This window comes from Poecilia reticulata, chromosome 19 (assembly GCF_904066995.2).
Source record: "Poecilia reticulata chromosome 19, P_reticulata-male-v2, whole genome shotgun sequence".
NCBI lineage: Eukaryota > Metazoa > Chordata > Actinopteri > Cyprinodontiformes > Poeciliidae > Poecilia > Poecilia reticulata.
Genome location: NC_088848.1, coordinates 19,146,324 through 19,166,892, shown reverse-complemented (window position 1 = coordinate 19,166,892; position 20,569 = coordinate 19,146,324). Strand labels below are relative to the sequence as shown.

Sequence of the window (20,569 nt, the reverse complement as noted above, 5' to 3'; positions counted from 1 at the left end):
AATTAATTCTTCAAATACGTTGAGAATGAAGTTGTATGTTTTTATGTTGTTTAACCTTATATGTTGGGTTGACTAGGTTCTTTATCAATACGCATTTTCTGATACTAAGTCAGCCCAATGTCTCATTAAAATCATTATCATCTCGTACTTAAAAACATAGTGGTTCAGTAAAGTAACTTCTTCATCTGCATTAAATCATCATTACATCAGTATTACATCACTCTTTACTCTGAACATCATAAAACTGAACAACTAGTGTTTCAGCTGCTCTCAGTGCAACACTTAGTAGAACAGAACGTAAACATAACCTATTTTCTTTCAATCAATAATCAAATAATGTATTCTGGTCATTGTGAAAGATTGTGGTTTTCTTGCACCTGACCTACGACCAGGTCTTATTTCTATTAACGCTGGTTTGCGTCTCCTCTAAAGAGCCTGATCAAGGCGAGCCGATGTGAGCAAGTCCGCATGGAACAGGCCAGGGAAATCATCCAGAAAGAGCTGGAGGAGGAGACCATGGAGCGACTGAGGAAAGTCAAGAAGAGCATCCTAGAACCGCTGCAAGGCGCCGCTTCCTTCTCCTGTACAGGAAACGCTGACCTCAGGAAGAAGTACGCCTCCATGCCAGCAGGCGACGTCGTGCTGGAGGTCCTGTCGAACGCCCAGGGAGTGTTCAACCCCAGGATGGCGAAGGTGGGTGACAGACTATGACAAATGTTCTCTATTCACAAAAGAGGTTGGAGATGTCGGCCCCTTTTTTTCCCCAGTTAGTCCTTAGCTCCGCGCTCGGAACAACAGGGTGGTAATTCTGCTAAGTCTCTCAACATGAGCCTTCAGACTGAAGCTCATTCAGAGGAAAGCCACCCATCATCTCCTAATCCTTAATGAAGTTGCAAAACTGCTGGATTTAACTTGTTCACACTGATTCGACTTTAATGGACTGAACTCGTGATGAGTTCTCTCATGCTGAGAGATTATTATTACAATTAGGGATGTGCCCTGTTTATGGTGCAGTTTGTACCTGTACATCTCTTTCAATTGAAATAACACTGGGCTTTTTCACTGACTTCACCTCATTCGTCGACCTGGTATCCATGGCTACATGCTACAGGAATGTAGATGCAGACTGTAGGTCAAAGGGCAGACATCAGCTGCTGCAACAACATCACCTAATGTTTTCTCAGTCAAATATTGTCCCTTCGCAGTTTGTTTTGTGATCAGTCCAAAAACAAAGCGACCATGTTTCTGTGTTAATTCAAGAGAGAAGTGATTCCCAACACAGAGCTGTGTTTCTTTTACCAATCCAGCACATCCAGAGCTTCTTGATGCAGGTGTCAGTCGATCGGCTGACGAGAGCTCTGTTCCAGCTGGCCATCTGTGGCGGTTCCCTGGCAGTTCCACAGGACCTGGTGCCCAAAGAAAAGACCACCAAAGCTACAGAGGAAGCTAAAGCGGTGGACAAAACTGCTCCGACCCTCCCCAGTGAAGGTTTCTAAAGAGAAAATGACACCGCTATGATATGAATGTTGTGTAGTCTTTTGACCATAAATGTTTTTCCAGCCAGAGTTGAGCACCATTGATGGATTTGTGTGGTTTGTATTTCACAGGCAAACTAAAACAGTATGTAAAAGACAACCTGGCTGCTCAAACCTCAGCCATCACTCTGGCAAACATCGCCGCTCTGGAGAAGAAGCTGGCCAAACACTTTCACATCAAAGACTTCTTCTCCTTGGAACAAGGAACCTTCCTGGAATTCCTGGTGAAACACATTCAGGTACAACTTCAACTTCCTGTGTGTGTCCTATGGCAAAATTATCATCTGAAGCTACTTGGGAAGCAGTGGTGGGAACCAGTTAGTTGTGCCAACCCCTAAATCTTTAATCATAAACATTAGTTCCACCAAAGCTCTGTACTGCTGCTGAAGTGCTAATTTTAACCATTGTCTCCCCATACACACTATACCAAATTTCACACATTGTTTCAGTTTTATAGTTGTTGAGTTTTACTAACTGTTGATTTTGTCTAATTGACCAGGGTACAGTTTCAATTGTTGTTTTCTTCTGTATACCTCATTTGTTCATCTAGTAAAGTTTCTTTAAAAAAAGAGACTTTGAAAAGAGGAAACAAAACTGCTGCGTAAACAGACTTCATAATAAGAGCATGAATATAAACTTCTAGATACTTGAAGAATTTTTCAGAGCCAGTAACCAAAACTTGAACTTGGATGTTGGATTTTAGTCTTCTGAATCTTTACAAAACAACCAACTAAATTTGCGCTTCAGAGTTTATCTGAAAAAATTCATTTATGGGGAGCTAAGAGCAGTTTTGCTAACTTTGAAGTGTGTTCAAAGTTGGCAAAAAGTGAAGCACTAAATGTTTAGCAAAACTGCAAAGGCGCTAGTTGTTTTCCAAGTTAGCAAATGCACTAAACTTTTCAAAGTTATCCAAAAACGGTAAACGTCTACACATTTTCAAAGTTAGCAAAAAAGTTAAAGTGCCAGGCATTTTCAAAGTTAGCTAAGGCTTTAAACATTTTAAAAGTTTGCCAAAAACATGGAACATGTAGCTACATGCTATATGTCAAAATAATAGCATAAACATGTAGCTACTTGAAGAATTTTTAAGAGCCGATAACCTTAGGGTTAAAGCGCAAGCTGTTTTCAAAGTTAGCAAAACTGCTAAAGCGCTGGGCATTTTCAAAGTTGGCGTAAACACTAAAGCGCTAAGCAACAAGTTAGCTCCACTCTTAGAATGTTAGCGAATTAGGGAAAGTGTCCACTATTTGGAAGTTATTACAGCCACTGACACTCTCTCATCCTGTGCGTGTTTATGTGCAGCTACTGCAGGAATCTCTAGGATCTGCTTTGTTTCTGGATACTAATGCTCAACTCACAGGCAGTGGTTTCAGACCCACCAAACAAGACGTGTTTGAATTCATTAAACAGTGCGGCAACATATCCTCCACCGATCCAGACGAAGTGAGTATCTCATCAGCATGAAAGTAGTGAAAGTACATAGCCAGTGTTCTTATCCTAATGTCTTTTTCCAGCTGGCTCACATTGAGACAGCACTGCGGTCTCACTACAAGGTCCGGGACAGTCGGGACTTGGGCCATGGGACCCTGCAAACGCTGGCCGGCTTGGTCAAGAAGCAAAGAGAGCATTTTGGGACAGGACTGAGCTCTGTCTACTATGAGTCAGCTCTGCTGGCCAAACACAGCAAATCAAGGTTGGATTTGTTACTAGGCAGACAAAAATTCTCAATTCTGCTTCCTTCGAATTTAACGAATCTCTGAATTTTTCCTTTAAAGTGTTGAAAGTGGCTATGAGTCGGTGGGACGCCTGGGAGAGATGTCAAAGGCCCAGGCCCTGGCCAGCTTGCTATGCTGCCCTCTACTGGAGGATCTGAACATCTGGAGCCAATGGGAGCTGATCTTTAAACCCAGTTTTGGGTCCCTGAAAGATTTCATTGAAATTAATGCAGGTACAGAACCATGGCCCTTCCATTTTAATTCTGTTTAAAGGGTTACAGCAGTGATTATTTTGGTAATTGATTAATCTATCGATTATTGTGATGATTAATTAAATTTATCAGATAAAAAGAATTGGCACATTATGCAAATTTTTCATTTAAGACTTTTTTATGCAATATTAGAAATACATTAAAAGATGCAAATAAATCGATGACTGAAATCCTTTTTATATATATATATATATATATATATATATATATATATATATATATATATATATTTTATTAGTTAAATGCAATAACAGCATCCCGTTAGTGTACAGCTGATCATTTGTAGCAAGGGACACCCCTGCAACTAGAAACATACTGTGTGTTTGTGTATTTATGAGGTTGTTGTGCATTTATGCGCTTTATATATGAGAGTGTCATAGCATATAATACAAAATAGAATACACTTCAAATTAAAGGATACGTTTTTATTATGTATGGGAAATTAAAATATTTCTTTATATTAAACTAAAGACTCATTTTTTAAAAGTGATTGAAAATATAATGTGTTGTTTTAATACTTAATCTGTAATATGATTTTTGTAAATGCAGTGTGTATTTTTTTTGTTATCTGACTACAGTAAGACTAGCTGATGATGCTGATGCTAAGCATAAACAGAAATGTTGTTTTCTAGTGGTAGGAAGCTGATAGACGATAAATAACGATTCCTTTCACAATTGTGCGTTACTGTGTGTTGGGACGTCCCATAAAATCCCAATAAAATAAATGGAAGTTTGTGGTTATACTTTCGGGAAGTAATGGAAAAGTTATCCAAAGTTAGCTACTTGATGCGTAAATAATACAATAATATTTTGTCTTGCTGCCGCTCAGCGAATACAGGCCTGGCGGCGCTGGAGGTAACCCCGGGTTTGCTGCTGAGGATCACCACAGACACGGGCGACAAACACTTCACCAATGCCGTGGCGGAGCTCGACCCCGTCGGCACAGCCGGCCACCTCGTGTCCATGGTGACGGCCGATGGGATTGACAACGCTCCCACTGCCCTCCTGGCCAATCACATGGAGAACACTCTGGCCGCAGCTGTGGCTGAAGAAGGTAATAAGAATCATGGCAAAAAAGTGTCGGTTTTGCCTTGCGTCTGGCGTGTGAATGTTTCGTCATCAAAATAATGCGCGTTTCCTCAGATCTGTCCAAAGCGGACGAGGATGTGATGTGTTACAGCAGAGTCGCCAACTTCCTGCTGCAGTGTTTGACACGGATCCCCACGAGAACCTGCCAGGCGCTTCTGCAGCAGGTCAGCGACGACACATTGGGACACGTATTGGAGGAGTCAATGGTTGGTGTGTTTTTCTGTTGCCACTGTATAAGAAATGCTTATTTTTCTGTTTGAATGCGACTTGGTAGGTGTTCCTGGAGCCCTTCTCCCGCGTGTTGGGTCAAGCCAAATCTAAAGAAGTCCTGATCACGGTGGCGCAATCTGACCCCAAACATATGAGCTGTCTGCACCAGCTGGGCATCCTCCTGGGAATCACAGACTGGGTCAAAGACTACCAGAAGAAGCTAACCTCAATCCAGAGCCAAAACAGTAACGGTTACGTAGCGAATGGGGATCACGGCAAGGTGAGAGAGCAAAGAAAAAGTAGACGGAGATTGAAGAGATTTAGAAAAAACTATTTAGAACTGATGACTTCATTCACATATTGGTTGAATAAATAAATCACAGAAACATAACTAGATAAAGTAGGCTAAGAGAACTCAACAATCAAAACATCATGCCCTTGATCTGAAGAGTAGAAACATTTGGAGCTTCCCAAGAGTGACCAGCCTACCAAAAGTCTTTCAAGACTTCCTCTGAGGCTCATCCAGGAAGTCACAGTAGAACCACAACATCTAAAGCTCTGTGGGCCTCACTTTCCTGAAACCAAAAAAACAAAATCTTGCCAAGTATTTTTGGTAATAGCTTATTACACTTGAAATGAGACAAAAAACTAACTTACAAGAAACCAGAAGGAGAAAGTCCGAACAAACCAAACATTGAGAAGTCTAGTCAGTCTGGATTTAAATATATTTAACATGTGGCATTACCGTAAACTTTCATTGATGAACGATTTCTTATTTGTGTTTCCTTAGCCCAATCTGACTGATTCTGACAGCAGCAGTCTGTCCGCTCTAAACACGAGTGAAGACGAGTTCCTCGAAGACGACATCACAGACAGCAGCTCAGTGTCTTCTCACCTCAACCAGACCATTCAGCAAGGTGGATGAAATAAAGTTTGCTTTTTCTTTTCAGTATTTTTGCCTTGAATCAAGGACTGAACCAGTTCTGTTTCTCATTCCTTTTTTTGTACCCCCAAATAAATTCCTCTAGTTAATGGCGACCAACCAAAGGAGTCTGAAGAAGACGATGAGGAGGAGCTGTATGAGCTGGCCTCCATTCCTAACGGAGAGACATCAAACATCAGCAGTGAGGCTGAATGCGATCAAGCAGATCTGATCGACAAGTCCGACTCAGATGAAAAGGAGGCTGATGGTTGTCAGTCGGAGGATGCATTCTGTCATCAGAAAAACATAATTGAAGACATCAGGTTTGAGTTTTTGCCTTTGCGTTCACTCAGTAAGCATCTGATGGTTCAGTAGAGCTGATTAGTCATTGTTTACGGTGCAGGAAGAGTGAGTTTGGCATTGGCGTGGAACTGAATGCGGAAGGCCAGAAGTTGATGCAGGTCCACCAGGAGCGACTGGGCCGCAGCTTGGACCGGCTGTCCACTGAACTCTACAGCAAAGACACACACTTCGTCCTAGAACTCATTCAGGTGGCCACTCACACCTTCACAACCCTGAAACGTCAACTCTAAATGTAGTCGAATCAATTGTCTTTGCAAAAATCGAAGAAATTTACTCTTTTCTTTTCTGCGTTCTTTGTCAGAATGCCGATGACAACAGTTACCCCTCCGGGGGCGGCGCCCTCCCAGCGCTCGCCTTTGTGGTCGAGAGAGATTGCGTCACCATCCTCAACAACGAGACGGGCTTCCAGGAGAGGAACGTCAGGGCCATCTGTGACGTAGGCCGCAGCACCAAGGGCAAACACAAATACGGATACATTGGTGATTATGCACACCATGGTGTTCTTGCATTTATTAAAGTGTGACTTTATCGCACAAAAAACCAACCTAGGTATAAGCCTAGCTTTATCAATCCTTATTATTACTGGTATATAAAAAAACACTATTTAAGATAAACAATGCTTGGCCTGGTGGGGCGCAAGTTAAGCCTGGTTGCCCGCCAGACTTATAACACTGAGGTAAACCCTGCATATGATACATATAGAGGACCACTTTCACTATTTTAACCGACAAAGGGAGGTTATTTATGGAAAGTTAGGACATTTTCCCTGTCCTCGTGTTTTTGCACTTCTGCTGCACACTACTAGCTTAAAGGTATGTTGTGAATTAGGTTTTGGTAAAAGATATCGTTAATTGTGGACAAGTAATGGTTTGGGAAAATGTCCAGGTTAGGCATATCTGCTAACTGTACTATTATAAAATGAGTGAAGGTCAATGTAATGTTCTCAGTTGGATGGAAGTACAAGAATGTGTGTTTATATGTGAATGTGTACTTGTATGTGTTGAAGTTAGCAGTACAAACTTGCTGTCTGAATGATCTGGCTTGTGCTTCTTCATGCAGGGCAAAAAGGGATCGGCTTCAAATCTGTGTTTAAGGTCACAGATTGTCCTGAGATCCACTCTAACGGCTTCCACCTGCGCTTCGACAGGAACTGCGGCCCCATGGGATACATCCTCCCCCACTGGATCGAGGATGAGAGGCCTCTGGATGCACAGCTCAAGGACATCCATCGGCACAGGTGGGATTATGAGAAATTTACATTTTCATGCAGCTCTGTCTTATACAGCCACCAAAACCTTTTTTTTCCTGCCTTTCTTTATTAGCTGGACCACAAAAATCTGCCTCCCCTTGCGTTCTGAAAGTCACCAAACGAGGAACCTGTTCCATGACGTCCATCCCTCACTGCTGCTCTTTCTGCATCGCCTGCGCTCCATCACCATCTATAACCAGGTTAGCCATTGTTTTCATTGCAGAATGCAGTTTTTCTAAGATATTAATGCACCCTTTTAATAAAAGTGACATTAATTTTTTTCTTTCTTTCTGTTTATCTGCAGAGCGAGAAGCGCCTTGTGACCATGACTCGCAAAGACCTGAGTCACAATGTGTTGGAGGTGGAGCACACAGAGGGCACAGAGCGCTGGCTGGTGGTGAAAACCACACTGCAGCCCAACAAGGTACACACACATAACCCCATCCAGTCATTTTGACCACTCAAAGCGTTTTACACTAGAGTCACATTCACCCATTTGCACTCACAAACGCTCACACATTTATACACCAATACACAGATTGGTAGGCAATTTGTTAAGTGCCTTGCCCAAGGGCACATCGACATGTGGCAGGAGGAAGCTGGAATCGAACCTACAACCTTCCGATCGCAAGACAACTGCTCTACACAGAGCCGCAGTCGCCTCATCTTTAGCACAAGATGTTGTGCTAAACTTCACACCTTTACACTGAGAAAATTCAATTTTCAATACTAACACCCTGTTATTTCTAAAGAAGAGCTAAAAAGTCTAGCCGATTAGCATGTGATGATATTTTTATCGTCTTCATTAGGATATAAAGTAGAAGGCAATTCAGCACCATTTAGAAAAAAAGAAAAACATTTATTTATAAATCCCTTTATATATCAAATTTAAATCTCAAAGGGTACAGTCAGCTGCCCTGGGTGAGTCTGATAGTTTTGCAGTTTTGCTCAATTGGCCTTTCTGATGAACACAAACTTTAAAAGTATTGTGTTTTTTGCTTTTCCCAAGTATAAACCAACTTTTCTAGGACAAGCACATAAAATTCCCAATGAGACTCAAGGTTTCCCCCAGAAAACCTGCTAAGCCCGGTGGTTGTGACGCTCGGCAGTCATTCATTCAGCAATCTTCTGTGTTTTTGAGTTAAAAATGTTAAAGTTGACAGGAAATTTGAAAATATCACTCGATAATTATGTGTTATTGGAAGACTAATACCTGAACACCAACTACAAAGTATTAAAAAATGCAAACATAAAAAATAAAACTTTAATAAATAAGCATGGGGGGCACAAGTAAAGCCTGGTGGTCCGCCAGGCTTATATTACACTGAGGGAAACCCTGAAACTTATTGATGTTCGTGGTTCTAACATTACAAAAACGGGGTGCGAATACTTTTGCAAAGCACTGCAGCTCAAAACATTTGATTAGCATCTTGAACGTGTCTGTACCATTTAGGAATATTTAATTCATCACAGCTCCAAGGTGCTGGAATGTCTTGAGACTTAACAAAAGAAAAGTTTAGGTTAGAAACTCTGCATTCAAGCCAGCAATGAAAAAGTTCAGTTTTTCCTTTTTTACTGACAAAAAGCTGAAGATTGAATCAAAAGAAAATGTTATTGAAGCTATGATTAATTATTTCTCTATTCCAGATCTTCTTGGGAGTACATTGAATTCAACAATAGGTTACATTTTCAGTATTATTGTTACATCCTCGCCTATTTTCTTTCAGTCATTTACAAAATTGAACCTCTGCAGTTTGGCTATGTACAAGAAGCAACAAAGTTAAACAAAGAAATGTTAAGCAATCCAGTTTTTAGCGCCACCATTGTTTACTTGGCATTCACCTTGAAGCAGTCAGTCAGTCTGTCAGTCTGTGGGCTGTTCTGACTCAGACGTATCTCCCCCTCAGATAAAAGAAGACGTAGAGTCGACCGAACTTGCTCTGGCTTTCCAGCTGGGCGGCAGTGAGACGGAGAGTGACATCGTTTGCCAGCCACAAAAGCAGCCCGTGTTTGCCTACCTGCCTCTTCGCAGTTTCGGCTTTCGTTTCATCATCCAAGGTGAGAACTGAGGATTCAAAAAGGATAATTTGTTGAAGAAACAGACCGTGGTTTGATGTAATTGCGTACTCTTCTTTAGGCGATTTCGACATCCCTTCTTCTCGGGAGGATGTTGACAGGGACAGCTCCTGGAACCAGTGGCTTCGATCAGAAATACCACAGCTCTTCCTCAAGGCCATGGATGTCTTCACTGTAAGGCACAACCTAACTTTAGAAATACATTTTTTTCTCCAAATAGTAATTTAATGGTTTTAAAGGTCAACAAGTGGAGAAAACATCATGAAATCGTAAAATAAAAATTTATCATCGATGTACAAACACACGGTTTGTTTCAGACTCACCCAGAGTACCAAGGGCTGAAAGGCCTCTGCCAGTTCCTGCACTTCATCCCGCTGCCTGATGAGGTGCTGGACTTCTTCAAGCCTGTTGCCGGGCAGATTATTCAGCTGCTAAAGGGCAAGGCCTTCCTGCCAACTCTTAACTCAGGTATTGCTCTCAGCAAGCCCTTTGTAGAAAATAAACCTACAATATGGCGTCGTGTAACTGAGGTTTCTCCCTGCCTCTCTGAGGTGGTAAGGTCGTGTACAAGCAGCCGTCGCAGGTCGCTGTCTGTCAGGACGTCGTGATCCGGGACGTGATCAGCGGCGACGAGCTGGAAAAGCACCTGTCTCTGTCCTATCTCCATCCGGGCCTGAGCCCGACGCCTCCCGCTTCCCTGCTCACTCAGATGGGAGTCCGGTACCTGCGAGGATCGGATGTTACCACGGTAACCACAGCCATGGCAAAGGAGCTGGTCAAAGCAGAGGGCATCCATTCAGGTGTGTGGTGGAGCAGTTAAATTTGGTTAAAAAAATTAATTAGGATTGTAGAACAACAACATGGTTTTAATTATGACCAAATCAAACTAAATGTTTTTTGCAAAACATTTATTTGCTATATTCACTGTAATTACAACTCTGCAGCCTGGCTGATGGCATTTTATTTTTTGTGAAAAAGAGCTTAAAGTGGGGTGCTGTGGTGGTGCAGGGGCAAAGCACGACCCATGTATTGAGGCTTTAGTTCTCGTGGTGGTGGTCACAGGTTTGATTCCTGGCCTGACAACATTTGCTGCATGTCTTCCCCCTCTCTCATTACCCTGTTTCCTGTCAAACTACTTTCAAATAAAAGCCACTGGAGCCAACAAAACTTAAAAAGAAAAGAAAAAAGAGGTTAAAATATTTAATATTTAAATATTATACATGTCATGGTAGAGATTGCTGTCATTTAGTTGGAGGGAACTGCAGTAAAATAAACAAAACTGAGCATCTCCATCTAACGTTACCTCAATGTTTACTATTTTCTTCTGAGAAAAAAATATATATATATGTGTGTGTGTATGTATATATATATATATATATATATATATATATAGATGGATAAAACTCGTTTGAAAATGCAACCAGAAAGGAGACTCAACGGAAAAATTACCCAACATTATGCTACGCCTTGCTGTTCAACATTACGCATGAATGGAGGCTGAACTATATTAATCAACTACAATCAAAATGGATCATAGTCGTTTTCACAGGCTTGAACTAAAACTGCATCCAATTTAAGTTTTTTTCACTTTTTCTCTCCCAGGAGATGACAGGAGCTGGCTGTGTTGGTTTTTCAAAATGAATACATTTGCATGTCTAATATTTAAATTCATATTATCTCATCTGCTTTACCTGGTTTTAGTATATCTCTTGAAAATGATTAATTCTGAAGATGTGGCGGCTTTTATCTTGCTACGATCAATTACATGTAGAGGAAACCAAGAGGAAGCTGCTGAACGTTCACTGAGTGAATTAAAACGGTGTGTTTCAGAGGGAGGCCTCCGTCAGCTGGCCAGGCTGCTGGTTTGCAACTTTCGGGCGATGGAGCACCGCTACGGAGAAGCCGAGTCCATCCTCCAGAACCTCAGGGAGCTGAGCATCATCCCTCTGGCTGACGGACGGATGGTGGCGCTTGGCGGGGAGAGCGTGTTCTTTCCCATGGAAGAAACCGCCACAAAGAAGAAGAAAACAGCTCAAGCTCAGACAGGTAATATTGTAACTTTCTGCTCTCGAGCAGGTCTGTAGAAAAGTGCTTACAGTGAGGTTAGTGGTTGGATTATTTACAGAGATTTTCGCTTAGTAACCACTTTGCAATTTCAAAATTCAGTGCGTTTTATTCAAATGTTGTGTGACACCTACATGTGGTTGGGAAGTGGAAATGAAACAATACGTGGCTTTTTAAAACTTTCACAACTGAAAAGCAAAGAGAAACGAGACTTTAAAAGAATTTCAATTTTCCAGTCGTAAGGCGTTTTAATAATATTCAAAATCATTCAGAGCAGCAGAAAAGTGACTTTGATAAATCCAAACCACACTTACCAGATTTTCAGTTGTGAAAGTTTTAAAAAGCCACATATTGTTTCATTTCCACTTCCCAACCACATGTAGGTGTCACACAACATTTGAATAAAACGCACTGAATTTTGAAATTGCAAAGTGGTTACTAAGCGAAAAGGCCAGCAAGTTGGCGTTTGATGTTTCTCAGGTTTCAAATTAATTGAAATATGATAAACGATTATAAAGAGAAGAAAGCTGGATAAATATCTATCAGAGGTTGCACGTACCATTTGTCCTCAGGCGGTGATATATATATTTTCAAAAGCATGAAATGATTGTAAAAAAAACCCCAGAACATTCTGTTCTATTTTTGTTGTAGCACCCAGGTAAACAGTGCAGATTCAGACTTTCAGAATCTGCACAGCGTCTGACTCATAGAAGCTCAGACGCTGCTTGAAAAGCTGCACCTGCCTCACACTCCAACATTCAGAGACCCGCTGTGCGTGTGTGGGATAAATCTGTCCACGGTCAGGACGCCGCTGACCTGCTTCTAAGAATAAGCAGATGTACAGACACTTATATCCGAGGAACGCTCGCATAAAAAGCGCAGGAACATCCACCCTCGTTTTGCGTCACCGTGTTCGGAAACGGCAGCCGAAGCCAAGCTCCGGAGTGCCAAGAGTGAATAATTGATTTTCACACTTTGATGTAAGCTTTCTGCTTTCTGCGGTTTAGCATCTTGAATAATCATGTGGGTTAAATTGTCTGGGGTCCCTGTGAGCTGCTCAGGATCCAGAGCTTTCTCTGTCGCCTGCTTCATTGTTCCACTTGAGCGACTCCGCTCCAGACACACAGTTATTGTTATATTTGATACAATAACCAGTATAAAAATGTAAAACAAGTTCAGTTTTAAATATTTCTAACAGCTAAATATCACATAATGCTGTTATAAATCTTAGCTAACAGGAGATGAGCATCTCTTGGCTGAATTTCAGTTATTCCTGACATTTTCTTGTCCTCCATGAAAGCATGTGTGTTAAAAAAAACTGCTCTATATTAAAAGTGGCGGTGTTTTATTACTGGTTTGTTTTAAGTGAGTAATGTGTTACAGAAGCTAACAACTACAGTCTTCTTTATTTCCTCTCTTTGGGGGTTCAGCCGATCGTTGAAAGGTAAAATAAATGGCGTCCCTGATTGGCTTCTTCGCCAACACCGACCAAGTAGTGTGTCAAGTGGCATTGGTGTTTCGGCTTCCCTTGTTGGATATTCTGAATGATTTAGCTGCATTTCATGAAAAAAATCAATACTTAGGCACATTTTCCACAAATGATTTGGCTTTGCGTTCCACAAAAGAAAAATGCAAATACCGTAACGCAGAGCCAACGTTACAGGTGGAAGGTGTTTGTCACTTTCCCTGGTACCAAACGTATTGGGTCATCCATTACAGTCTTGAAACACACAAATACATTTGAAATAAATAAAAATAAATGGTTGAAAAGGGTGTTTTTTTGTGTGATGACTGATTAGCAGATACTTCTGGCAGTTTAGCATTTATTGGTTTTCTTGACGAAGGCTTGTGGCAGCAGAGATGGTTTCTCCATAATGACATAGAGGTCAGTTGATGCACACACCTCTCCAAATTGTGCAGCTAAGCACAATTTGGAGCTTAAATGAATCCTTCCCAAGGGAATTAGTGCAGATTCAGAGGAAAATGTATGTTGCCATAGAAAAACCCTCGGATCTTCCTTAACAAGGAGGACAAAAAGCAGGAACGCCACCGCCTTTGATGCGTAGTTTGCATAAAATCCCAGAGAGAATCTCTGCTCCACGGTTTTGGAAACGTACTCTGTTCCATTTACACTACGAGTCCTGTCAGGGGATGCAGCTTGCGGCAGGGACTCGTTTGGTTAGTTTTCAGGTCAGAGACCGAGCTTTGGGGAGACGTGAGCAGAGATGAGTGCGATAACTTCAGAGAGACGGCTAAGTTAAAGACAGTGTTCTACTGAAATATTGAGCAGTGCTGGCATCAGCAGGGAATTAGATGGCAGCCTCAGAAAGCAGCAAAGTAGGTCAACAGAGGTTTTGTGTTTTAAGGTGGTGAGGAATATTTGGGAACATGTCCAAAGTGAAAAGACATTTTTACTGAAAGCCAAAGTAACTTTTAAAGTCTTAAAACTTAAAAACATGACATGCTTTCTGCCAGTGGTTTGATATACATCTATGTTTATACAATGTGCCCTCTGGAGTTTATTGAATTTTCTTCTGAGTAGTGCTGTTTGTTGTTGCTAAATTCCCAGATTTCCCTGGGAATACAGATACGCTGTGATCTGTCTTGAACTAAGGCAGCAGAACCGATAGAAACACTGAGTTTGCGGTCGGCCATGCATGTAATCCTCCATTTACAGTCATGTCAGAGTTTTTCCATCTCACATCAGCTCTGTGACCCTGCTAGGCTGTGAATGATGCGGTGAATTCAGCGTGATGTGGCATCAGAGCAACCAAGATTTTGTGGCGAATCTGACAATTTTTATAAACCTCTGATCTGCAAATGCTGATTTTGACCGATTCTTATTTTCTTTTTCAAAGTATTAATTTACAAAATTTAAAATATTATGCATGGATACACCCTGGACAGCTCATACAGTTACTAATGTATATTATAAATTTTCCATTTTGTCTTTTTTGCAGGACCGTTGTCTGCGTTGTACAAAGATCTGAGTGTGGTCCAGCCCTCTCTGTTGAACTGTTTGGGGCCTCTGGAAAGTCAGCAGATCCGAGAGCTGCTCAAAAAGCTCGGGGTCCACGAACTGGAGCCGCAGGAGCTGCTGGAGCAGCACATCTATCCCACCATAAACAGCAGCAAATGGAAGGTGACTGAAGGCAACTTTTAACGTCTCAAAACCTTTACAAAAAGGTTTATTTGATCTAAACTGTTTTCTTTGTGCCTTTTTCGTTCCTGCTTGTTCCAACTCAAGTCAAAGCCTGAGTCGGTGGTTGTGAGTTACTTGGTTTTCATCAAGCAGCATTCCTCCTCTAGCCAGGAATACTCGGACATTGCAGTACCTGTACTGACCTGCAGGGGTCTGCTGTGCCCCACTGCTGAAAGGGTGCATTTCTCTGAGGAATACGGCAACATCGACCTGCCAAAAACGCTTCCTGGTAGGAGATAACGCATATACACACACACACACACAAGCACACGCAAACACACATATGCCCACAGACACATAGAAGTGAAATCACTTCTAGATGTTAGAGATTTGCTTAGCCTTCTTACATCTTGACCAAACTGGCAAAAACCAAACAGTTTAGAGATTTGTGCAATTTTTCCAGCTGTAATTTAAGCCTTATTTTATAGAAGTCAGATAAGAAATAAGAACGCTAAACATTTTTGTGACGGATTCTTGCACATCCCACATTGGAACAGTATGGTGCGCATCACTAGCTGTAGCGGCTAATAGGCATCGTCCAGTAACATTCATTGTTGTCCACAATGTTAATGTTGTATGGAAGATGATTAAAGCCGCTGAGAAAAATAGAGAATTTTGACTTAAACCTCAGAATTTTTACTTTTGATCTCAGAAGATTAAGGTCAGAATCTCTTGGGGTTTTTTTCAATGGCCCTAATCCTCTTCTGTGGTATTAAGCAGCTGTGAAGTGTTAATGTAATGCACAACAGATCAGAAAATCTACTACACCCTTCAAGTCCAGAGCATCTTTAAAGGATACACACTTAATGTTTGCAGCTTTGAATCATTTAACAGCAAATATTTGATGTTGAAATCAGATTGCTTTGCTTCTGTAGTTTTCAGAATAACAAACGTCTTCCACAGGCGTTAGGCATTCTCCTGCAATCCGCTGATGCCAGAACCTCGGTGGGCTTTTGCTCCGTTTTAGAAAAACAGTGCGGCAATCTTCTTTCTGGCAGCACTCAAAAGCAATGAAGCGGATTAATTACATCTTGCTTGGATGATAAATAACTGACATTAGCAGCTAAAAACTGCACACCCGGTTACCTGCCCACATCTGTTTGCTCTGTGGCTCACTCCCACCATGTTTCTAATTTCCTATGCTTGTGCAAAGCTCTGTCTCGCTAACCTGTCGGTTCTGCCCTCACGCTCCACCAGGCTGCGACTGGATCCTGCTGAGTCCCTGTTATGTGCAGACAGACGGCGATGTGGCTGGATGGAGGGAGCTGTTCGGCAGGCTGGGGGTCAGGGACGGCCTCATCCTCCGCAAACAACGCCGAACTCTGACCCCTCAGGAACTGGTGAGGAGAGAAGTCAGTTATGTCAGTTCACTCTGCAACAATGCAAAATCTAGACTAATTTGGTCTAGTTCCTTGTTTGAATATCTTAGTACTCTTGAAATAAGACAAAACTAACTTACAGGTAACTTTTCAGGAAGATATAAGAACTTGTTTTATGTCAGTAAATTCCTTAATATTGATGAAATAGTACTAGTTTCACAGGCAGATTATTTCACTTATAACAAGATATTTTTGCCATGTTAAAAGTGGAATAAAATGTCAGTGGAGCTATTACTTTTACGAAAGCCGCTTCTCCAATAGAGCAGTTTTAACTAGTTTCATCATGAGCAGCACATAGGTGAAAAAAAAATCCAGATTTTCCAAAAATTAAATATTTGATGAATGGATAAAATAGATGTATTGCCCAGCTCTAGCCAGGAGTGCTTTATGCGGGAAAGGACAGAGTGTACAGAGTTAATTGGAGCAGTGGGTCTATCAGTGGTTTTACCCCTCCACACAGATAAACCAGGCTAGCAGGATATTTCAGGTTGAACCTAAACCCCTTGTTCAAATCAAAATTCTGGCAAAAGGACAAAAGCTCAGGACAGCACAATCTGTACGCACACAGCTGTGAGCAGAGCCGAATCTCCATCTGCATCTGTGAGTCATCGTGACAAATAGGTTAGTGATTAAAGAGGAAAATGCGAAGGGTTATGAGTCACACTAGGAACAAGAGATCAATGGTTGCTTTGAGGTAGGAAAGAGGTGCATGATGTGACATGCAGCACAACCGAGCTCAGCCCATCCCATTCTCCTGGTTCCTCTTTTAGCCTCAGCAACAGACACGAGGGATAAAACATGGATATAGAATAAGGAATAAATCAGCTTTTGAAGTATAGGCAGCTGTTTTTTTTTTTCATCCAGTTCTGGGAAATTTTTCTCTGCTTAACGCTGCATGTTAATACAGGTTGTCGGCGCATCCTTAAAAAGTCTTAAATTCATTTAAAAAGTAAGCTGGACTTAATATGTTAATCACAAGGTTTAAATTTCGCCTTGACAGGATTAGTTACTCATATATTCTGTTTAATGTTTTTCCCTTCAGACATTTTTGTCAGGCAAAAGTTTGAGTCACACTCAGTCATCATTGCGTTCTCTGACTCAAGAAGGTTGAGGCTACCGATAACTAGCTGCTAATATACATTTACTAGCTAGCTAGCTAACTTTTGTGCATAATTGGAAATTTATTGCTAGTTGTTTGGGCGATGTTTGTACATTTCTGTGGAGAAAACAGTTTAGATCTTAAATTTCATTCATAATGCTCTTAAAAAGATCTTAAATCTTAAATTTATTTTAAAAAGTAAGGTGGGCTTTAATATATTAATCACAGGTGTCAAATTTTGTCTTGACAAGACTATTTGGTTTAATTTTTTTTCTCACGACTTTTTTGTCAGGCAAAAGTTTGTGTCACACTTGGACATCATTGCGTCCTCTGATTCGAGACAGTTGAGGCTGCCGCTAACTAGCTGCTAATGTAACCCAGGTAGCTAGCTAGCTTTTTTCCGTCTGTCAAGATTATGTTCAAATTATTGCCACTTGACTGGATGGCGTTCATAGATACAGGTCTTAAATTTCATTCATAATGGTCTCAAAAAAGGTCTTAAAATGCCTTTAATTTTGAGTTGATTAAACTTGCAGAAACCCTGTAATAATGTTATTGTTACTTTGTTTTTGTTTTTTTTAGAGATTGCACTGAAAGGTCAGAAGAAAAAAGTCAGAGTAGTACAAATCTGAGAAAATGTCCAAGAAAACTGCGGTCAGATTGGCCCCAGACAGATTTAGACACTAAAGTGAAATATCATTAGTTACCGTGGGGCTCATTATTTCCCCTGCTCTTCTCTTAGGCCTCCAGTCACTGGTCAGCTGAAAGTGCAAGGTGGCACCAAAGTCCAGGAAGTGACTGCGTGCTCGACGACTACCCCTGTGAGGAGTTCCACGCCCTGGCCACAGCTCAGCTTCCGGGCTCCCTCCTGCTGCAGCAGAGAACGGCTCTGTTAGAGCTGCTGCAGACCAACTGGGACTCCGGGTAACATTGACTGTATTTCTACTATTTTTTTTTTTATTAAGTTGGAGACTACTCTTTTTTTTCCCCCAAATATCAACATGCCGTAGACGACAATATAACCGTCCTCATTTTTAAAAAGTTTCAGGTTTTTCTTCATTTCAGAACTTAAAAGTAACAAAAGTTATAGTCGTTTTTTCAAAGTGTCATGTATCAGTTGCAGCTCTAAATGAATTTTCCTTTCTATTGTACGTTTCATAAAATAGAAAGTCCAGCAATTTTTGGACTGAGGGCAAAAATTGCTGTATTTTACTTAAGTTATAGGTTGTAGACCTTTAGCTTAAGTAGACGGCCATATCTTTACAAGCTGCCAGTTATTACATACCATTTCCATTTTCAGAAGTTAGATTGAAGAATGCTCTTCAGTAAAATAAAATCGAGGTTTGTGTTTGTAATGTGGCTAAATGGAAATTCAAGGATTGTGAGTCACTTTGCAGTCATCATGCCCATTGACACAGTTCAGGTTTTTACCTGTTTCGCCTCCTCCAACTCTATCCTTTCTCAATTTTGCAGACACCGTTACTCTCAGTACCTCACGGCTCAGGTTGTCGACAGCAACGGCGGACCAGTCAAACACACAAGGTCTTCCTTTTACCATCAGCTCTGCAGCCTTGAGTGGGTGCCAGCTTATCGCCCTCTAGAGGAAGAAAAACAAGAGAGAAAGTACCTCTGTCCCAGCTCAGTCTATCTGATGTCGGAGGAGGTCCACAGCCTGCTGGGAACTCACGTCTTTTATGTGGACATATGCTCCAGCGAATTCAGCAGAGCCCTAGGTAGAAATGCGTCCACCAGAACCAGTACTTCAGTTCTATAGTAGTTAGCTTCCGTAACTTTCCATTTTCGTTTTAGCAATGAGAGAGACTATCACGGTGGAGGTTCTGATCCAGTACCTGAAGGAATGGTGCATCAAGCCAGAAGAAGGCGACCCAGAGGAGAGGTCCGCTGCAGACGAGACCGAGGGAGCACATTTCACTACAGCTGTTACGCACATCCACAACGTCTACCGCTACCTGAAGGACAAGTGTTCCTTGAGCAGCCTGAAGGAGCTGTTCCAGCACACCCCCGCTGTGTTTGTAGAGAATAAGAGGTACGATGTGATCTGCACCTCTTTCCTTTTGGGGTTTTTTTTTTGTCATAAGTTTAACACCTTTAACACCTGGTAAATCTTTTTATTGTCCAGGCACAGTGATAACTGGTGTTCAGGACGCTTCTATCACCTGAAGGAGGTGTGTTGGAGCGATAACACTTCCTTGTTCCAGCGGTACAGACAACTCACTCAGAGGGAGGACAGTCCCGTCCTGCAGCCCAAAGTCCTGGTTCCTTTCTACAGCCAGCTGGAGGACATGAGGGACTTCTTCCTGAACGTAAGCTCCTCCAATAAGGCCGTGCCACTCTAATGCATCTGCCTAACAACAGCCACAGAAAAGGTTGATTTCCTGCCTGCTTAATTCACTCTGAGTCACACGTTTGACGTCAACCTGGGACCTCTTAGTGAGCTGAGACAGCTGTTAAAACCTTATAAATATCCTGCTTTTTATGACTTGTGAAACCTGTGGTATATTTCCCTGTGGTTGCTCATAGCAGAATGCAGAATTTTTCCTTTAACACCCATATGTATTTCATTCACCAATGTGAATCAAACACCAGACATATTTTGAAGACCGGCTTAGTTTTCATTTGATTCTGAATAGATAATTATTCCTGTCTTACATTATAAATTCTGTAAAACAAATATCAGTGGGTGGAAGACTTCTGGACACGTTCCCATATCACTTTTATATAAATTATGCTCTCTCTTGGTTCTATTTGTCTCAGAAGAGCTTGATCTGGCAATGACATCAGATCCAAGCTCATTGCGCTCAAGTTACAAAACTTTTATTACCAATAAAGGATTAAAACAATCCTTTTAATCCCCACTTTATTAGTTCAAGCACTACAGTACATTCACAGACAGTCTGTTGGTTAGCGGTGGTCATCGCTAACTAATACGTTAGTTGCGCTAAACCTGAAGCACTAATCATAAACATCAGTTCAGCTAACGCTGACATGCTTCACCAACATGGTATTTAGTGGACGCTGTGCTAAAGTGCTAAATTCAGCCATGTTGATACCAATGGTCTGTAACGCTCTTACATACCTATTATATTCATGTTTATATATTTTTTTTTCTCTACTGTGCATGTTTTGTTTTGTTCTTGTATGTTTCCTGTTGTAAAATAAGTAATAAATTAATACAGGGGGAGCCAAGTGTGCTAAATATTTCCAAGCTTAGCAAAAGCGCTAATCAAAAAGTTAGCTCTGCTGCTAGCTGATTAGCTAGCTGACTGGCCAATCAAAATTCTGTCTTCAATCGACATTCTTGCCGGGTTTTTTTACTGGCCATGGAAATTTGGCTTCTGAGACCAAACATTGATGTATTTTATTGGTGCGTTTT

The 20,569-nt window shown here is 41.4% G+C and overlaps 1 protein-coding gene across 2 annotated transcripts in view; it reads left to right on the top strand.

Moving 5' to 3' along the window:
- Positions 1 to 20,569, top strand: part of LOC103482098 (uncharacterized) — a 44,250-nt gene that overhangs the window by 10,408 nt on the left and 13,273 nt on the right. For both annotated transcript variants that reach the window (XM_081600134.1, XM_081600135.1), the window contains 28 exons: positions 433 to 693; positions 1,308 to 1,488; positions 1,608 to 1,774; positions 2,838 to 2,978; positions 3,050 to 3,228; positions 3,311 to 3,483; positions 4,352 to 4,576; positions 4,666 to 4,775; positions 4,886 to 5,101; positions 5,612 to 5,738; positions 5,850 to 6,066; positions 6,147 to 6,294; positions 6,408 to 6,585; positions 7,166 to 7,343; positions 7,429 to 7,555; positions 7,660 to 7,779; positions 9,263 to 9,413; positions 9,493 to 9,605; positions 9,749 to 9,899; positions 9,983 to 10,231; positions 11,262 to 11,477; positions 14,456 to 14,637; positions 14,743 to 14,926; positions 15,895 to 16,037; positions 17,918 to 18,099; positions 18,649 to 18,908; positions 18,985 to 19,222; positions 19,316 to 19,499. In XM_081600134.1, the coding sequence (XP_081456260.1) occupies positions 433 to 693; positions 1,308 to 1,488; positions 1,608 to 1,774; positions 2,838 to 2,978; positions 3,050 to 3,228; positions 3,311 to 3,483; positions 4,352 to 4,576; positions 4,666 to 4,775; positions 4,886 to 5,101; positions 5,612 to 5,738; positions 5,850 to 6,066; positions 6,147 to 6,294; positions 6,408 to 6,585; positions 7,166 to 7,343; positions 7,429 to 7,555; positions 7,660 to 7,779; positions 9,263 to 9,413; positions 9,493 to 9,605; positions 9,749 to 9,899; positions 9,983 to 10,231; positions 11,262 to 11,477; positions 14,456 to 14,637; positions 14,743 to 14,926; positions 15,895 to 16,037; positions 17,918 to 18,099; positions 18,649 to 18,908; positions 18,985 to 19,222; positions 19,316 to 19,499 (5,001 nt within the window). The remainder of the gene's footprint in view (positions 1 to 432; positions 694 to 1,307; positions 1,489 to 1,607; positions 1,775 to 2,837; positions 2,979 to 3,049; positions 3,229 to 3,310; positions 3,484 to 4,351; positions 4,577 to 4,665; positions 4,776 to 4,885; positions 5,102 to 5,611; positions 5,739 to 5,849; positions 6,067 to 6,146; positions 6,295 to 6,407; positions 6,586 to 7,165; positions 7,344 to 7,428; positions 7,556 to 7,659; positions 7,780 to 9,262; positions 9,414 to 9,492; positions 9,606 to 9,748; positions 9,900 to 9,982; positions 10,232 to 11,261; positions 11,478 to 14,455; positions 14,638 to 14,742; positions 14,927 to 15,894; positions 16,038 to 17,917; positions 18,100 to 18,648; positions 18,909 to 18,984; positions 19,223 to 19,315; positions 19,500 to 20,569) is intronic.